The 19,399-nt window shown below is 49.3% G+C and overlaps 1 protein-coding gene across 1 annotated transcript; it reads right to left on the reverse strand.

Moving 5' to 3' along the window:
• Nucleotides 1–98: 98 nt before the first annotated feature.
• CTC1 (CST telomere replication complex component 1) lies at nucleotides 99–18,707 on the reverse strand. Its single transcript, XM_059996659.1, has 23 exons — nucleotides 18,659–18,707; nucleotides 15,034–15,197; nucleotides 12,370–12,607; nucleotides 12,011–12,219; nucleotides 11,532–11,676; nucleotides 7,932–8,222; nucleotides 7,701–7,829; nucleotides 6,954–7,186; nucleotides 6,650–6,827; nucleotides 6,351–6,551; nucleotides 5,703–5,829; nucleotides 4,977–5,091; nucleotides 4,511–4,838; nucleotides 4,343–4,432; nucleotides 3,909–4,102; nucleotides 2,997–3,058; nucleotides 2,727–2,901; nucleotides 2,343–2,420; nucleotides 1,574–1,718; nucleotides 1,418–1,482; nucleotides 1,000–1,165; nucleotides 762–888; nucleotides 99–606 (listed from the first exon to the last, which is right to left on the reverse strand). Exons 1-23 carry the CDS (start codon nucleotides 18,689–18,691, stop codon nucleotides 467–469), a joined length of 3,633 nt encoding a protein of 1,210 aa, XP_059852642.1. The 5' UTR covers nucleotides 18,692–18,707; the 3' UTR covers nucleotides 99–466.
• Nucleotides 18,708–19,399: the final 692 nt, after the last annotated feature.

Consider the following 19,399-nt stretch of genomic DNA (forward strand, 5'->3'; position numbering starts at 1 on the left):
CCAGTTTTGGCACGGGTGGCAAACAAGGGCTGAAATGATGGTAAACGATGGGCCAGCTGCCAGGAGGTCATGAGGCCTGAGACCCACGTGAGCACAAGTGAGAAACATCCCCAGAGCTTTATTGTAGACCAAGGGGCCTGTCAGGGGCATCCCCGCAAGGGGCAAGTCCCTGCCACAAAGACAGAACCCAGGTGCTCAGGGCCACCTGTGAGCACAGGCGCCTTGACACCAACTGGAGAGGAAACAGCAACAGCACCATGATCTGCCTGTTTCCACAATCTCCTCAAGGCAGGCTGGCATTAGAATAGGAGAAATAACAGTAGGGTAGCATTTTGTGAATCCAGGGATCTGGGGCCCTGGTTCAATCACAGAGAAGCTAAGAGCCATGACAAGGGGGAAGAGCTGAAACCCAGTCCTCAAGGTCTCCAGCAGGGCAGGAAGAACTTTCAGGCCACTACAGTTCGGGTTAGCAGGAGGAAACTAAGGCCCCCAGGGCACTGGGGTGCTCAGGCTCCTGGATAGACAGGCATGACAGTCGGATCCTGGGATTCACACGAGTCGGGAAAAGGGACTCCCCATACTGGAATCGCTGTAGTCGAGGAGGTTCTGAGATGGGAAGAGAGGAAAACACGTGTCCTATGAATGTGGTTTTTAGTCCTCGCCCACCATTCTCCTCCCCGACTCCTGAAATCCCCTATCAATCCCTCCTCCCTCTTCCTCTTGGGACCCATCTATCTACACCCCTGCCCTTCCACCCTTACCTAACGGGATGATCTTGGAGGGTTTCTTCTCAAGCTCAAAAGAAAGCACAATAGGGCGGAGGACAGAGAAACTGGTACACAGTGTCCAGAGGAAGAGGGTCAAGGGCTCATCAGTCTTGGCTGAGGACTAGAAAGGGAAACTCGGGTTTCAACAGAACTCAAGTTTTTAAATGCTCTCTACCAAGCCCCCAGGAATTTGGGTATCTGAGCCCCCGCCTCCCAGCCACATCTCACCCACCTCAGGTTGGGCTCCAGGCCCCGTGAATTGCAAGGCCACTGTCCCTGGCCCTCGAACGAGCTCGAGGAGGGAGGTCCACTCACTCGGACACAGTCCTAGTGCTGCTGCCACTTGATGATTTCTACAGGTCACCACAGCCTCGGCAGTCCCATCCTCCACCAGGAGCCTGGGGGCGGGGGTGGGGGATGGGGAGTAGGAAATAGCAACTCCCACAGCGAACCCAGGTGGCCAGTCACCTGGACCCAACACGACTCCCTCTCCACCTTTTCCAGTCGTTAGCTCACTTTACTCTCATTCGTTGATTTGAAAGTATTTATTAAGCAATTCCCACAAGCCAGAAATTGTGCTAACACTGGGACAACAGACACAAAGTCATGTAAGTGGTGGGACGGGAACCCACCTTGTGCTCTGCTCTCACCTGATGCTGGCCTGGCTTATAGATGTCTGAGTGGGGCAAGCAGGGCTCTGACGAGTACACCTTCCCTGGGATGAAGAAAGTGGTTGGGAAAATCCCCTGGATCCCAGCACATCCCTCTGGCACCCTGCACCCAGCTCGGCCTGTTCCCTCTCATACCTGCGGGCAGATGCTGGTACAATGAGCACACACCCAGAGGAGCTGAAGGCTGAAGACCAAAACGACGTGGCAAGAGGCAGTGGCCCGGAATGGGGCCTTCTCACCTTGCAGAAGTTCGGCTAGGTAGATGTGGGGCAGGGGGGCACTAAAGAGAGAAAGGGGTCAAGAAACAGCCAACAGGGTTCTAAAAGCAGGGTGTGTCTGGAAGGACTCAGCAGGCATACGGATGGGGACAGTAGTGGCTTCTGTGCTCTCCTGGAAGCCCCATGGCCCCCATTTTGACTCTTTTTTTTTTTTTTTTCCTAGTTTTTGCTGCGCCGGGTCTTCGTTACAGCACACGGGATCTTTAGTTGCAGCATGCAGGATCTAGTTCCCCGACCAGGGATCAGACCAGGGATCAAACCCGAGCCCCCTGCATTGGGAACGCAGGGTCTTACCCACTGGACCACCAGGGAAGTCCCCCCATTTTGATTCTTGATCTCTGATTGTCATCAGTTATTTCTCAGTCTTGAAAAACCAAGATGTTAGCCAAGAAAGATTTGTATTTTGGACTGAAAAGCCTTGAAAATCCTAGAATGCTAAATCTTTCTGGGTAAAATGATAGGTACTGGACATCTTTTATTTGAAGCAGAGGAAATCCTTGCAACTCAACATATTTTGCTAGGAGTGGAGAAGACTGTAGTTATGGCAAAAATTCCAGACCCTGGAACAGGTATGGTATGCAGATGTGAGGCTGTGAAGTTTAGGGACCGAGGCCTGGGCCACTGACCTGATTGTGGTATCTGGGGGAAAACTCAGGACCTGCACATAGGTAGACGACCGGAAACAACAGTAAACATTGTGGGATCTGCAGGGGGAGGAGGAAGAGTGATGAGGAGAAAGAAGTCAATGTGAGGTAGGAGCTGGGACTGCAACACAGGCCAGGCCACTCCCCCGAGGGACATGCCCTAACCCCGGCTCTACTGGAGCAGAGGGAAGAATAAGGGAAGGACTGGTCTGGAACATCTCGCGGGGGCAGAGGGCATAAATGCCAGAGAAACACAGCAAACGTAATACCAAAGAGAAGGTGTCATTGCCACACACGTAGGGGCGAGCGTTCAAGAGAACCACATCAGTGGGAAGGGGAGGCAAGGACATCAACACAGATCTTCACCTGGAAACCTTTTTCTCTAGCTGGTTAAAGTAGACTCGGGCTCCTGGAAGAAGTCCCCGTGGGGGAGGCAAGTGTGGGTCTTCAATATATATGTCCAAGTGAGGGGGGAATTCGCAGTCGGCCGTCTCCAGGGCTACGGTGAGCTTCACACATCGTCTCGTGGCCCCAGAGCTCCCTACAGAAGGAGAGGCGAGGGGTCAGTGGTCTCTCTCAGGATCACAAGGTCCCATCACTCTATTTCATACCTTTCCCCAAAACAGATGTCATTACCAGGCTTTATCCAGAGATGTGACAAAATCTCAGCTGAGAAAGACACCAAGGAATCTGTGAAACTGGAAGGTCAGAGAAATACAGTGAGAATGGAGGCCTAAGAAAGCAGAGACTGGAGTCAGACCCAAGGACAGAAAGGAGTTACAGTGTCTGCCGGAACATTAACTATGAGGCCCTGGAAAGCCTTGCACTGTCTCAAACCGCACGCTAAAAGTAACAGGGTTCATGGGAAAAGCAGGGTTGTGCAGATCACTCAAAACCCACACAGCCTTGCACTCAGAGGCCTCACCAAGGAACGCCCCAGCAGAGGTGAATCTGCACTTGCATTTACACCTAGAATCTCAGTCAGTCCATTGTTCACAGCTTTGTATGCTGGGGCCCACGCCCACTCCCTTCAAATCACAGGTCCTTGAAAACTTTCACTTCTGATAGGGATCGGCTTTGTAAAAATTACACATGTAATCCAGTAGGGTGTTTGTTTGTTTGTTTACACAGGGGGGAAGTATCTCTGCAGCTTCTTCAACTGCACTGCAGCTACCCCGAAAAAGCCTACACGAGGAAAGTACAGCTGTTCCTAAAGCCATAGTTAGCCACTTCTTGCACCAAAGGAAGGTTCTTCCCTAAAGCTTTTCAGCTTTGTCCTTGTTTTTTTTGTTTCTTATATTTCCTTTTATTGCTGAAGCTTTTCCTGAACTGTGAGAAAGCCTGCTCAGTCGTTTCAGAACAGTAACATACTGGGGGAAAATCAAGTGTGAAACCCAACTTGCATCTTAGAGTGACATCATTCCTCTAGGAGCTAAATCACATGCAAGAAACACACACTGTAGCAGAGAATGGGCTGTTCATCCCACCCAACGAATGCAGAGGAAGAGAGAGCAGCCAAACTAGCTGGAGAAGCTGCTGGACATTTACTTGCCACTGAGCAGGTCAGTCAGCGAGGATTCAGGCAGTGCCCTGCTGATACCCAGCACCTCTGGGATGTCCTGGGAGCTCGCAAGTTCCAGGGTCCACTCATCCTGGACAGTGAGGCAGGACGCACAGCCAGCCAGCTCCGGAGGACGCAGTGATACGCAGGATGAACCACCCTCCTTGAACAACATTGGTGTCTGCCAGGAAATGGGGAGATGATTGTCTCTGAGTGTGTCCTGGTCCGGAGACAGGTTCCTAACATACTACGATCCAGTTTTGTTTCCTCTCTGGAGCCTAGTGAAGGAAGTGATCCAGACACAGACAGGCCTTCTATTTGATCTAAATCCACCCTTCTTCTAGGAGACCTAGAAGTTCCTCTCCAGACCCCAAGCCAAAAAATGCTTTCTGGGGAAGGGCATGGTGAACTGGGCACTCACGGGAGGGCCAGGGACCACGAGTCGGTACACTTGCCCTGGGTGCAAGAACTCAAACCAGCGGACTGAGGAGCTGAGGAAGATGAGGAGAACCTGAGGGGGAGAGCAGGGTCCCTCAGACAGGAGCTGGGGCACAGGACGTCAGGTCCCAGGTCCCAGGCCCCAGTTTACCTTCTGATCCGAGTTTTCACCTTCCCTGGGCTCGGGTGGGCCCCATCCAGTTCCCTCCTTCCTCTGGGTGCCCCCAAGCCAGCTCCCTAACACGAGGAAGCTGAGGGTGGGCTTGGGCACCTCCGAACTGGCTCCTGGGGGGACACAGAAGTTCCTCTTCATCAGTGCCTCCTTGTGGGACAGCAAGAACAGCCGGCTCTGGCCTATGTGGGGACCCTCTGGCAGGGAGGGCTCTGTCTGAGGAGGCCTTGAGGAGGTGGCCGAGTGAAGGACGGGTCTGGGCACAGACAGGATCAGGGCATCAGCCAGGAAAATCTGGACATACACTCTGTCGGGAGAGACAAGGAATAGGTTTCTTAGCGATGCAGGCACTGGATGTTGTGGGCCCCAGAGTTCTACCACCTGCACCGGGCCCTTCCCCTTCCCCTCAGGGTCTCAGAGGACAGCCACCACCCTAAGGACCAACCTGGCCTGCTTCTTCTGCATGAAGCCTGTCATGCTCAGCTCCTTCCAGGAAGGGAAGTTGCTTCTGACATTCCTTTCTACGACCAACTGGAACCTCTCCGCCCGCACCAGGCAGCCTGGAGGAAGAAAGTTTTCTATTTTGGCAAGAGGGGAGGATTGTGGGATGGGCAGTAGAGCCGACCGCCCTGCAGGTCTCACTGCCTGACTCAGGCCAGAGATGCTCCCCTAACACAACGTGAAGGCCTAGGCCGGAGCCCCATCTTGGAGGAGTCATACCTCCAAGGGAGAAACCATTCCATCTGCATGGCCAATCCCACCCCTGGCCACCTAGGCTGAGAGGCCTTGATTCTACTTTCTCATAAATCCCTAAAAAGCCTGCTCCGAGATCTGAAAAGCTTTCCTCTCCAGGGTTTCCCTGCCTACAAACCTCAATAAGCCCAAATAAGCCCCATTACTCTTCCACACTAAGAGGGTAAGAAATGGAAGTTGTCATCCTGGTGTGCCTAGGGAGGGAGAAGTGAATGTTGGGAATTGTAGTTCTGGCCAGGAACCCCTTGCTCCTTTACACCACCTGCCAATACCAGCCTCCTACACCTCCCGCCAGACTGGTTGATCAACAGAAGCCACTCCAGCATCTCTAGTAAATCCCAGCAGTGCTTTCTGCCAAGCCCCCAGTTCGGAGAACCTCTACCCCACCACCATCTCTCTCCACCTCTGAACTCCAAACCTATGAGCCCGGGGTCAGCGAGGGGCTGCGAGGGCTTGGCCAGGAGTAGGCAGGGGAGGGAACCGCTTTGGTCCTGAAGTCGCAGACAACCTTTACGAGACGAAGGCACCAGAATCCCAAGCAGAACCTACAAGGAGACGAAGGCCGAGGCATCAAGTCTTATTAAACAGATATACTGAGCATCTAGCACGTGCCAGGCACTGTGTTAACTGTTAGAGCTACAAAGTGAACCACAAAAACATGGTCTGTGACCTCAAAGAATTTATATTGAAGTGAGGTAGACAGATGTGGAAAAAATGCACCTGCATTCACACATTTAGTAGCCAGAGAGAAAGTATACAAACCGAGGTTAGAGCTAGGAGACCATGGAGGAACTCCCAAGACATAATAAGGAGTTTGGGTTTGATTTTATACACACTGGTAGAAACAAGAGAAGCAGTTAAATTAAGAGAGTTTTATAATCGATGTTCAATTGTACCCCATCCCTTTCTAGTTGCTACAAGAGAACGGATTAGAGGGGGCCAAGAAGAGGTGGAGTATTCTAGTTAGAAGGCTAGTGTAATCAAAATGACAAGAAAGGACTACGGTAGTGGTAGTGAAAATGGCAAAAAGAGGAAGTCCCCTGAGCCCCACTGGAAACACACTTACTGGGGCCGGGTGGAAGGCAGAGGGCAGCAGACAGAGCCAGGACCAGGCCAGGCGCTGATTGAGTTGGCAACTGGGCAGGTGAGAAGCCTCTGGGAGGGGCAGAAGGGTCTTAGGGTCAAAGGAGGCCCAGGCCCTGCACTTCCCTTCCTCTTTCAGGGCGGCCAGTGTAGGGAAAGAGCAGGGGGTCTGCAGTCGAGCGTACTGTCAGAGAGAAGAGACATCAGATTATGTGTCCCCTGTGCCCGGGGTGTCCCCCAGGGCGTTAGCTCTGCCAACTCCATTCCCCCACATCCTCAGACCTTCTGCAGCGGACAGTGATGCGGCTCTTCAAGGATCTCGTTGTGTGTATTCCGACCGGGGCAGCCAGGTGGAACGAGAACCTCCAAGGTAGGGGCCAGGATTTGTAGTCCCAGGCTGGGGTTCCCAGGCGAGGAATGCTGCAGGAACTGGTGGTGTCTCAGCACATGGGGACACAGCCTTGGCCACGGAAAGAAGTGGAGTCACTTCCCCCAAAGACCCTGTCTCTCCCAGAATCTGGCTTCGCTGACAGAGGAAGTGTCCCACTCCCACCGCCTCCCCAGCCCAGACCGTCGTCCTCCTCACTTGCAGGCCAGCTCCTCCAGGGCCTTGGAGGCCCACAGGTAGAGGGGAAGTCCTAACTGATGTTCCCACACCAGCTGCTCATACAGGGAGGCCCCGGGGGCTCGGTGGGAAGACTGAGTCTCAGGCATCAGACGAGAGAAGCCCTGAAGTAGAACGGCGCCACGGAGGCAGGGGGCTAACATGGGCCTTCTCGTCCCCCCACCCATTGACTGCAGGAGGTGAACATCCTGGAGCTGGGGAGGCAGAAGGGAAAAAGCAACTCAGTGATCGCAGGCAGAGTTAAATGCAGTTTTCCACTGCCTGGGTCCCAGGAGAAATACAATTTCTCCTTTACAGGTTGCTTCCCTCCAGCCCCTTATGCCTCGCCTTCCATCACAAGCCGCTCCCCTGCGGTAAGGCTTCATCTCCCAGAAGCCTCACTCAGCCTTTCTGTGGGCCCGGGGGCTCCTGGCCAGCGGGGCCCTGGCTGCTCACCTGCACTTCAGCTCCAGTTGGAAGGCCCTTCTGGAAAGGAGAGGCTCTGGACCTAACTGCTCCTCCCAGAGCCCCACTCTCTACTCCCTTCTGACCTGAGCTCTCGTCCAAATCATTCTTAACAAAAGCACCCCCGCGCCCCAACACACATTTATTATTTTTATAATCTTGCTGTAGAGGCGTCGACCTGCTGCAAAGAAGGACCAGCCCGTAAAGGTAAGACAAGCTACTGAAAGGGTCTCCTTCTGTCACCAGCCCTGGCCCCTCACATACCTCCAGACGGACTCCTGGTCGCACTACCCGCCTGAGGCCATGGAACTGCTGGTAGGCAAGGCAGAGCCCCAGCTGCCCGTCCAGCTCGTAGAGGCCCGCAGGCTGATTCAGCGTGCCCGTGACGGTTCCCTGCAAAGAAGCCAAAGGGCCAGGTGATCCCCGTTCCCATCCTCTTTGGAGACCGCCACGTTTCCTGCCCTTCGGGCTCAAGGATCTCTCCCTTATGCTCACCGTGTATGATAAGAGCCTGGAGTCCCGGACGAGACCGTCTGGACCTGGACCCTTCTTGTCTTGCGGATTGCTGAGTATGGGGAGTGGCTGGGGGTTGGTCTCCAAGGGGGCTCCTTCCAGCTCCAGTTCCAGCTCTCGCACACATTCTGGTTTCAGTGGCAAAAGCCGGGAGGAGGGACTGGTCATCCAAATCCGGTAACGGTGACCAGGGAGCTTGGACGCTCGCAGCTCCGTCAGCACATAGGCCTTATGAGGCCAAAGGGCTCGGTGCCACACCAGCTGCGCAGGGATCTGGCTTGTGCGGAAGCAGACAACACGGTACGTGAGAGGCTTCGCATGATGCTGCCCCTCTGCCAGGGTCCCTTCCCATCACAATGTGACCCTCAAAGACCTACTCCTCGAGAGCCTTTCCTTGCCTCTTCATCTTCCCTGCTCCCCAATTAAATCTTAAGCCACAGAACTCTCAGGATCTCTCCCCTCTCATGGAAATGGAAAATATTTCCTAATCCCTTCCCCAAGGCACAAACCAGCCCTACAACTTTCTCCAAAATATATAAATATTCCTTTCAGAAAATTCTGCCCTTTCCCCATCCCACTCCAACATACAAACCAGCCATACAAACAATGTTCACTTATTTAATCAGTATGCACACGGTACGTAAGTATCCAGTATTGGGATAGATGTTAAGGGAAATATCATAGACTTCTCTCATCTCCAACATATTTCAAACCACGGGGAAATACAGACACAAACCCAAGTAATAACATGGAGCCATGTATGATCAAGTGGCAAAAACAATACACATCTGGTAAGGTTTCAGAGAAAGAAAGAGGTCGGGATGGGTTGGAATGATCAGGAAGGCCAAGTGAAAGAAGCTGAACTTGCCAAGGTCCTGAAGGCCATCTCTGCTTTGCTGACGTAGAGAGGAGAGAGGAGCGGGACTCAAGCACAGGCAACAACACAGAAATGTTCAGAACCCAGAATGAGCAAGGCCATGAAAACCCTGCCGGGACGGAGGAGGAATGGCCTTGGCAGTTGCCAGAGACAGGATGGAAGGGCCGAGATGAAGAAAAAACCCAGAAATAACATGCTGAAGACTTTCAGTCTTTCGGAAAGGGAGAGACATCCAAGTAGAAAAATAAAAATGAACGGCAGAGGGTCTCCTATGGAATGGAGCAAGGTGGCTGTTGAAGAAATTTAAGCAAAAGGAAAAAAGTTACATAGATGAGACCGTTAATAAGTATAACAATCTTCTAGGGCATGTCCCTCCCAGAGCACGGCTGCCATTCTCAGGGGCTTCAAAACACACTGATGACTCTGGATACTTGAACTTCACAGTCCCCTATGCTCGGCTTCACAGACCCCCATTTCTCTCTAAAACCAGCTGAGTACCACCAGTCAGACCTTGGACGTCACAACTCATCGTAAGGTATTGCCAAGATTTCACTTAAGCTTACTGCTTATGCAAAACAAGTAGCTAATGATGGTCTGACTGAACACACGAATGAATGACTGAATACTATTGCTTCTGCTCTCCCCTGCTCCCCCTGGGCTCACTAGACTTCCTCTAACCTCTTACTAGGACCTCCCAATATTGCATCCACTTCTCCTTTATTCAGACGTTGAGGTCCTTCCCTTCCTCTGTCTGAATGCCAGGACCTGAATACCTATCCCCTGAATCCTGCCCTTTTTACCCACACTTCACCCTTGAGTTTACAGCATCACAGCCCTCTTTCCTCAACTCTTCTTCTAAGACAAAAACCCTGCTGAGGAAGACAGGCCCACACCACCCCAGGGCAAAACACGGACGCTAACCCTCTCCAGCTGCGCCTCCGTCACTGCTTAGCGATCTCTTATCCTCACCTGCCTGGCACAGCAGTTTACCCTGAACCTTTACTCCTCTCTTCAGAGTTCAGTCTTTCTAGACACGACCTCACTCCTCTATCATGGAGGTGATTCACTGGGATCATCTAGAGTGACGGTATTTCGCCAATGTGTCTCTTCAGCAGCCTGTAAACAAACCAAGATCACTCCTCCCCTGAGCACCCAGACTTATTCCAAGGCCCACCTCTGCACCCTCACAGTGCCTTGTGCATGTGCATGACTCTACCCCAGCACTTATGACCCTGAACAGTAATCATTGACTCACTTACCTGGCTGAGAGCTTCCAGAGGACAAGAGCCGTCAACTTACTCAATTCTGTGCCTCTGAAATGACCAAAGCCCCTAGCATACAGCATATACTCAATAAAGGGCCAATCTTGGTACAGGTGATACTCCAGTCCCAGACAGCCCTCCCTCTCTTCTAGGGATTCAAATCCTAGCCACCTTCAAGAACCAGATCGAGTCTAAACTCTCCCTCCTTAGGCTTCTCTCCACATAATAAACTCTAGCTAACCTGCTATAGCAGTTACAACTATACCACACAACTTGGAACTTACACACTGTTCTGTATTATGCTCTGCTTGTTTTACAAATCAATATGATATAGAATCTACAATAAGATTATAAACTACCCAAAGGGCTTGGCCTACTTTAGTTGCCCTGCAGAAATTCAAGTGTATTTCAGAGCTTTCCCCCTCGAATGAGCCAATCCTACCATGCCCAGAATTTTTGAATGCTCTAGGAGACTTAAAACATTCTAATGTAAACAATATACATAAGCTCCTCTTTAACCCAAGAGGAAAAAACAAGATTAGAAATTTGGGTGGTTTGTAAGCGTTTTCAGTTTCTTTATACTCTAATTACTGTTACTCCAGCTCATGACACACACAGATACAGGTAAGAATTCTTATAGTGCTAGTAAATTTCATAGTTTCCTATTTCGATATGCATGTTAAAGAGCCCGTTCATCCTTTAATTGTTTTGAATGCTTCTGAAACGTTATTCAGATAATTGTATAAATCATATAACAATAATCAGTATAAAAATGAATGACTTTAAAATCATACCAGGGACTTCCCTGGTGGCACAGTGGATAAGACTCCCCACTCCCAATGTAGGGAGCCCAGGTTTGATCCCTGGTCAGGGAACTAGATCCGACATGCATGCCGCAACTAAGAGTTTGCATGCCACAACTAAGGAGCCCATGTGCTACAACTAAGGAGCTGGCAAGCTGCAACTAAAGAGCCCACCCTGCTGCAACTAAGACCTGGCACAACCAAATAAATAAATATTTTAAAAATAATAATTAAAAAAATAAAATCGTACCAGTTGATGTAAAAAGACTCAACAATAAGTACCAAGTTTTACTAAAAGTACATGTATTTCATGTTTTAATGGTGTTAAGATAACTACTCTCCTTGCTCATTCTTCTAATGCAGGGGAAAAACAAGTGATTCTGGCAGGTTTTCAAAATGGGACACATGATACAAAAGTTGTCTCCTCGAATGAGCTGCACAGCAGGGAAGTCTACTCCCCACCTCCTGTATGTAGGGAAGGCGTCACTCACACTGTTCCCTCAACAGCACTGTTCCAGAAATAACTCTCCCCAGCTGTCCTCCTTTCCCACCTGGTTCCTCCTATGATGTTATCTTTCCTATTAGGAGCTCGTACCCCCCTCCCACACCTCCACACCCCTGAATTGACCCTAATCCTCACCTGCACGATGACAGACACATGGCTGCCAACTGGGGATGATCCACCAAGAGACAGGATGAAGTAGGCTTTCCTTCGACTTGTCACCAGAGCGCTCAATCGAACCAGCTCCCCAGCAAGGTTTGGCTGCACAGTTCTGTGCTTGCTTCTAAAAAAAAGTAGAGACAGAAGTCATTTTTATTTCTCTCTTTTTTTCTCCCCTACAAATGCCTTCCTTTCCACTATTACCTAGTAGTGATGTAAAATTTCCATAGCCCAAAGCCATTGTTCTAAAAACCTCCTTCAAACTCTACCTGCCCTTAGATAAGGCACACTTCCCTGGAAGAATCTGGCTCTTAACTTTCTGAGAGGCCCCACTGTTCCCCTGATTGGGAACATTCCATCTATATTACTCTCAATGCCTTTCTTTCCCTCCTTCCACTGACCCACCATCATCGTCCCAGTTTTACAGTGCTGCCTCCTCCCCTACACGGAAGAATTACCTGTGCCTGAGCAGGTGGGAAGCCATCTCTGGGTAGAGAACAGGGATGGGGGTGAGGGGGCCAGGACTGATGGTCAAGGGAAACACTGGCACAGGGGCACCCCAGAGCTCCAAGTGCCCTTCTCCTGAGGACTTCATTGCAGGAGGGAGGTAACTCCAGTTGGGGAACAGAAAGAGATGGCCCAACCAAGAAAGGTCCAGATCTATGAGCTAGAAAAGACCAAGGGCAAGGATTAATCAGGACCCTGGCATCCAGTCCACCCCCCTCCATCTTTGTTCCCTCAGAGACTTAATTGTCTTGCTCCCTAGACACCATTCTTATTAGTATCTGAGGGATCTCACTGCCCCCTTCCTACTCACCTCACAGCCCAGGGTACCAGTGTTATCTCTTATATAGAGGCTTCCATTCCTGCACTCTTGTTCCAAGTCCCCTGATAGGTCTGTTAGTGTCCCTAAAAGTAACAGCCGTTCCCGGGGCAGGGGGACGCCACGTGGTCCGGCCTCTTTGGTCCAATCCTGGTACGCAGTACTGCTCCAGGACAGGTGGCTGCAGCATGGGAGACGTTGGTGGGTCCTGAGGTCCTTTACTGAGACAAAGCTGCAGAGTGAAGGGAACAGAGGTTTCGTAAAGCTATGTTCAAGCCTAGGAATTTTATCCTCAACCCCAACAAATCCCCCAAGATCCCAAGGAAAGATCAATGGGGAACCTGGACTAAGAAAGTTTGATTGATTGAAAAAACTGGGAGTGAGGGCCTAAGAAAACGAGGATGGGGTCTGGGTCCAAACACTGGGTAGTACCTAGGGAAGGCAGGAAGAAAGTCTGTGCTGAATCATATCTTGAACAAGACAGTGCCACAGAGAGGACCCAGAGAAATGGAGTGGGAATGTAAGAGCAGCCTGAGGAGATGAGCAGGTGGGGAGAACATTTTAGAGACAACACAAACTGCTCCCCTGACAGCATCTCAGCTCTCAGCTCCACAGAGAACTTCAGTGGGGGCACTAAGGCATCTGCCTAATGGCTCAACCTCATTGGCCCCGGCCAGGTTTCCTTCCTAGTCTGGAGTATCACAGTACTAGAGACTGGCTGGGAAGCTGAGGCTGAGGTGGGAGTTGATATCACAAGCTCCCAAATCTCAAGAGATGTTTGAGATCAACCATTCTTAAGCAAAGTGCCGCAACACTGCTGAGTCACTACCAATTGTGAGGTATATCACAGAGAATGTGATACAAGTTAAATTATCAAAGTGGTGATAGATTCACATTTTTGTAATACCATTATTATATTCCCACGGTTTTTTCACTCATCTCCACTCCCATGGTTTTTCCAGCGGAAAAGAAACAGGATAAGGTTACAAAACATGACAATTTATCCTCCTTGTTGCACTCATGAACATAAGCTACATGTGAGTGCTAAAGATTAGAAATGCTGTTCTAGATGGCCCACACCCCTTCCACATCTGCCTCATTCTTCCCCAATGACTTCAGAGCAGATAAAAGGCAAAGACAGAAACTAACATCGTTGCACCCCTGCTATACACATACTGTACTGGGTCCATTCACGCTCAATATTGCATTGAATCTTCACCAAAAATCCCTGGAAACAGACCAATGAGGAAATTTACAGAGGTTCAGGTACACAGTGGTGCAGGTGGCAAAGCCAGGTATGTCTCACTCAAAAGTCTTTTTGTCTTTCCCTACTTCTGTAAAAGCCTAGGAAAAAACAACTGGAGGGAACCGTGCCTTTACCCTAGGCACCTTCAGGACAGAAAACAGTAAGGATAGGGGTCACTTTTCTCAGATTCTTCAGGGTTTGGGTCAGGAAACTGAAGGTGATAACCACAGACCTTTTGCATGGGCCACTGCCCTCCAACTTTCAAGGCCACCACAGTACCTGGCACACAGCAGGCACTCAGTGAAGGGAAATGGAAAAATGAATGAATATTTATACCTGTCAAATAAATTTTACTCTATCTTCATCCACCATCTTCTACATATTGTGCTATCTAGTCTACATTTATCCTGAAGAATAACAAGAAACTTAAACAGGTTGCAAGTTTTCTAAAAATTGCTGACTTACCACTTTTCAATTATTCTTTTTGGATTTTCAGTTATTATTGGGAAATAACAAAATAAACAAAGCTAAACAGATTTCTACCTTTTTTAAAAAAAGAAAAAAGTGATACGTTTAGTCACGTAACAGAATACCACACGGCAGTTAAAATAAATGACCTAGAGCTATCAATGTGAATAAATCTCACAAGCATAATGTTAAGCACAAAAAAGCAAACCGCAGATGATATACAAGGTATGGTACCATTTATACAAAGTCTAAAGGTATGTAAAACTACTGAATATTGCTTAGGGATAGATGCATGGATAGAAAAAATATAAAGATATTCACAAGAATGATATACCCTCATACTCCAGATACTAGTTACTTCTATGAGGAAGTAAGCAGGTTTCTTTTTGCAGAACTTTGCGGAGCCTTTAACATGTCAATGAGCCTCATGATTCTCCTAGAGAAGTTTATCTTATGCGATGTCTCTCAAACTTATTTGGCCATGCAACCCTTTTCCTGTAGTACTTTATTAACATTGCCTAGAACGGTTTAGGAATGGTAGTATAGTGTTAAAAAGGACAAAACCAAAAAAGCACCTTCAGAAGACCTCAAACTCAGGTCTTTCAAAATCAACGATCTACACTTGCTGAAGTCACAGTCTGTATCTTAGTTTCCTAATGCACAAAACGAAATAGTATCAGCCTCTCTCCCCACTTTGAGGGTTCTTTTTCCATATTTTCTATCTTCTCACGCCCCTCTCCTTGTCTCTAAACTTGACTTGAGCCAATTAAGGAGAACTACAAGAAAAGGAAAGCAGCTTGATGGAGAATGAGAAAGACTGGCAGAAGGGGTTTTCTTTAGACCACCTTTTTCTCCCCTTAAGTTTCCCCTTAGTCAACTCAAATGGTAAGTCCTTCTTTTTCAATCCCAAATTTAACTTTCCTGGGAATCCCACTTCTCCTTACCTGTAGCTGAGGGGCAGTGTTAAACCCTGGTTCCTTCCCTGGGGCAACCAGACAGTCTTCACACAGTCAATTACCAACTGAGTCAACTGGACATCAGGCTCCTTGCCAGGTGGACACAGGGTCTCTTCGATGAAGGCCTGGGCAGCCTCAAGCCAGGCTTGCTCCTGAGGAAAGTGAAGCAAGTTCAAACACCTTCCTGACCATCTTGCCCACCAAGGAAACTGGGGAATAATAATGGAATAGATTTTTTTAAAAAATCAAGAGGGAGGACTTCCCTGGTGGCACAGTGGTTAAGAATCCACCTACAGATGCAGGTGACATGGGTTCAATCCCTGGTCCTGGAAGATCCCACATGCCGCGAAGCAACTAAGCCTGTGCGCTACAACTACTGAGCCCGCACACTGCAACTACTGAAGCCCAGGTGCCTAGAGCCTATGCTCTGCAATAAGAGAAGCCCCCGCACTGCAACGAAGAGTAGCCCCCGCTCGCCGCAACTAGAGAAAGCCTGCGTGCAACAACAAAGACCCAACACAGCCAAAAAAAAAAACCAAAAGTCAACCGGGAAAAAATGAAGATGTAAAGTAAAGCAGTTTAGAGCTTGAAGAAACCTTAGAAGTCTTAGTTTAGCCAATCAACTTAGACAACTGGCCATCCAGCTTTGGTCTTGCCTCTTTCTTTAACAAACCTGTACCGATCCTTAAAGTGCTCAATTAGAATAAATATTCCTTGTGAACTCTTCTTTGAGCATCCCCGGCAGAATGCTGCTCCCTCCTTGGAGCTCCCACAGTACCTTGCACGTGGAGCAATGACCACCAGATACAGTGGCAGCCCACCTTCTATGGGGTCTGATTCTAAAGCCAGCAAGTTGAAAAACAAGACTGGTCTAAGGTCACCCTCAAAAAAAATCCTTTAAATTGCTCAAAAGGAATAGTACGTAACACTACAGTAATATGTATATGGAAATGGAAATGTGCCTAATAACAGACATTCCATAAAAGGACATAAGCAGAGGGATTTCCCTGGTGGCGCAGTGGTTGGGAGTCTGCCTGCCGATGCAGGGGACACGGGTTCGTGCCCCGGTCCGGGAGGATCCCACATGCCGTGGAGTGGCTGGGCCCGTGAGCCATGGCCGCCGAGCCTGCGCGTCCGGAGCCTGTGCTCCGCAACGGGAGAGGCCACAGCAGTGAGAGGCCCGCGTACTGCAAAAAAGGACATAAGCAGAGTATAATTTTTAAGCATCCCCCTCTTTTTTTAGTGGAGTGTATACATCTGAGTGCCTATAAGCTAAATATATATGAGATACAATCCCACTGGAATTGTTTCCTGTTCTGTCTTTGTAGCTAAGATGTGGGCTTCCTAAGGAGGACAGGAACGATCTCTGTATATGTACCAGATTCTGGGGACATAGTAGCCTTTATATATAGATAATTCTAGGGGAGGGGGCCAGTTTAGCCTACTCCTAGTGCTAAGCAGATTTATTTTAAAATTCTGACAGAGTTCAACAATACTTAATGACCTTTACCCTTCTTGATCCCCAGTAATAATTCAAAACCATTATAGCTGTATCCCTGCTCCTCCAGTCACTCCTCCACATCCAGTTAACCTTTAGCAGCTTGAAAACAGCTTGAAAAACCAGTGTTCAAGTTCTAGATGACTTCAGTGTCCTTGTGGATGGCCCTATCATTGACTTTCACCTTCACCCCATCTCAGTCAAACACTCTTGTTCATGGTCAGTGTTGTCAAAATTGGACCAGGTTATCACTCAGAACTGCCCACCAACATCACACTCCCACTTTTTGCCTTCCTCTCTTGATCTTCTCTTTTAGCTCCTATTCCTGAGGACCTGTCCATTGGCACACTGAATACTACTCTTTCTCAAAGTGGTACTGATGCCTCAGAATCACCAAAGTTCTGTTTAAAATGCAACTGATATTTAGGTGATCCTGTCTATTGACTCAGAAGCCAGGAGTGGGTGGGGTGGGGGGATTTAGCTCCAGAGTGTGTTTTGAACTTGGGTCCTGTGTAGGGAAAGGAAGAAGTGAAAGAGGACATCCACACGTCACGGCAGAACTATTCGGTTGAGGGTGCTATTTGCCAAGTTAGTGAACATTGGAAGAGGGGTGGATTTTCTGAAAAGCTCAGTGTTGGGCATATGTGGTGCCTGTAGGTTGGCCAGATGGAGACTCTGGCAGGCAGATGGATATAACTAGAGCTCAGGAGAGAGATCACAGCCAAAGTAGAGATTTAGGAAAAATCAGCATCTATCACTGGCTATTAAAGCCATGCAGTCAGTGGATGAGGTCGAGAAGAAAGTGTACAGTGTTCTCAAACTTCGGCCTATATCAGTATTAATCTGGGGAGCTTACTTAATTTAGATGCTATCTCCTCAGTATCTTTTTACTCTGTTTTCACCTCTGGAACCTCAACATTGCTGCCATGGTCAGGGTCACTACCATCTCTTACTACATTTAAATCACAGCGTTCTAACTGATACTCTCTAGTCCAGGGGTCCCCAACTCCCGGGCCATGGACCGGTACCGGTCGGTGGCCTGTTAGGAACCAGGCAGCATAGGAGGAGGTGAGCAGCGGGCGGTGAGCAAGCGAAGCTTCATCTGTATTTACAGCCACTCCCCATTGCTCGCATTATCGGCTGAGCTCCGCCTACTTTCAGAGCAGCGAGGGCATTAGATTCTCAGAGAAGCAAGAACCCTACTGTGACCTGCGCATGTGAGGGATCTAGGCTGTGCACTCCTTACGAGAATCTAACGCCTGATGATCTGAGGTGGAGCTGAGGCAGTGTGACGCTAGCGCTGGGTAGCAGCTGCAAAAACACATTATCATTAGCAGAGAGGTTTGACTGCATAGAGACCATAATAAATCAATGTGCTTGAATCATCCCGAAACCATCCCCCCACAAAAAAGAAACTGTCTTCCACGAAACCGGTCCCAGGTGCCAAAAAGGTTGGAGACCACCGCAGTCCACTCTCTACTCTGCTACCTCAGGAAACGAAAACAAAACTTATCCACTCTTTTGCTTAAAACCCTTCAATAACTCCCAATTATCCTCCGGTTGAAATCACTGCCTACCAAGACTTACGAGGCTGTCACCTTTGACCTCTCCACCACCACCCAGCTGAACTTTCTGAGTTTTTCAAAGACACCTACTCTGTCTCTTGCCTTTGAACATGTTTTTTGCCTCCGCCTTGAAACCTCTTTTAGCGCTTTTTTTTTTTTCCTTGCTAACTCCTGCACGTACTTCGGGTCTCAGAAGCTTTTCCAGATTATCGGTTACCCCTTTCCCATACAGCTGCGTCAGAGGTCTCCCCCAGGAATCTACACCCCCACAGTTAGCCGTTCGTCGGCTCCTGGCTTCCCATTGGGCTTGAAGCCTAAAGAGTGGACAGAGGTGTATTTATGGTTCACAGCCGGCGCCACAGCCATAGTGGAATAAATGTAATCGCAGAACCAGTGAGAGGGGCGGGACGAAGAGCCTCACCGTCCCCCCTCGCCTGGGGGCGGCCAGCTAAGTCAGGGAGGCAAAGAGGCAAGGTGGAGCTTACAGGAGCAGAAAGAAAATACGGGACAGGCAAGAAAAAAGGGACGAGGGGCAGACAACAGCACTCACGGAGCCATGAGCCTCAGCCCGGCAGGCAGCCATGATGCCCCGGCGACTCCACCCCCTGGAAAGCGCGCCGAGGCTCTAAGGCAGGCTGGCCCGTGACGTCATCGGCGGGCGCCCCCCTGGCTCCACCTCCGACTTCTCCACGTTCAGCGTCAGGACCTCTCTGCTCCACTGCCACCTCTGTCTCCGACTCTGGCACTCCGACTCTGGCACCCCCCCAGCCTCTTCCCCAGTGATATCCTGTCTGGTATCCGTGGGGTGGCGGAGCTCAGGAGCTCAAACACAGCCATTCTAGCTGGTAATTCCTATGCATCTTTCCATCTCCCTGATTCTGCCAAGCAGAGAGGTGTTTCCTCCTTAATGCAGCACATCATCCATACTTGCTTTATGGCCTTAACTCATTGCTGTAATTGTTTAACTATTTTCCCCACTTGACTGTGAGTACCTAGAAGCTTTATTCTATTCTTTGTATTTGGTGCCTAGAACAGTGCTTATTGTTAAATAAGAACTTGATAAATTTTTGTGGATCTACTAATAAAAGCCTCTGCTCTCCCTAATTTAGTCAACCAACCAATCAGTCCATGTCTTAATAGGCAGTGGAGTGCACAGAATTCATGCAACAATGTGTCAGGCACTGTTCTAGGCTTTGGGGATACAGCAGTGAACAAAGCAGATAAAAATCCCTGCTCCCATGGAGGTTACATTCTAGAACATGGAGACTGACAGTAAAAAAAAAAAAAAAAA

Source organism: Delphinus delphis, chromosome 19 (assembly GCF_949987515.2).
Source record: "Delphinus delphis chromosome 19, mDelDel1.2, whole genome shotgun sequence".
NCBI lineage: Eukaryota > Metazoa > Chordata > Mammalia > Artiodactyla > Delphinidae > Delphinus > Delphinus delphis.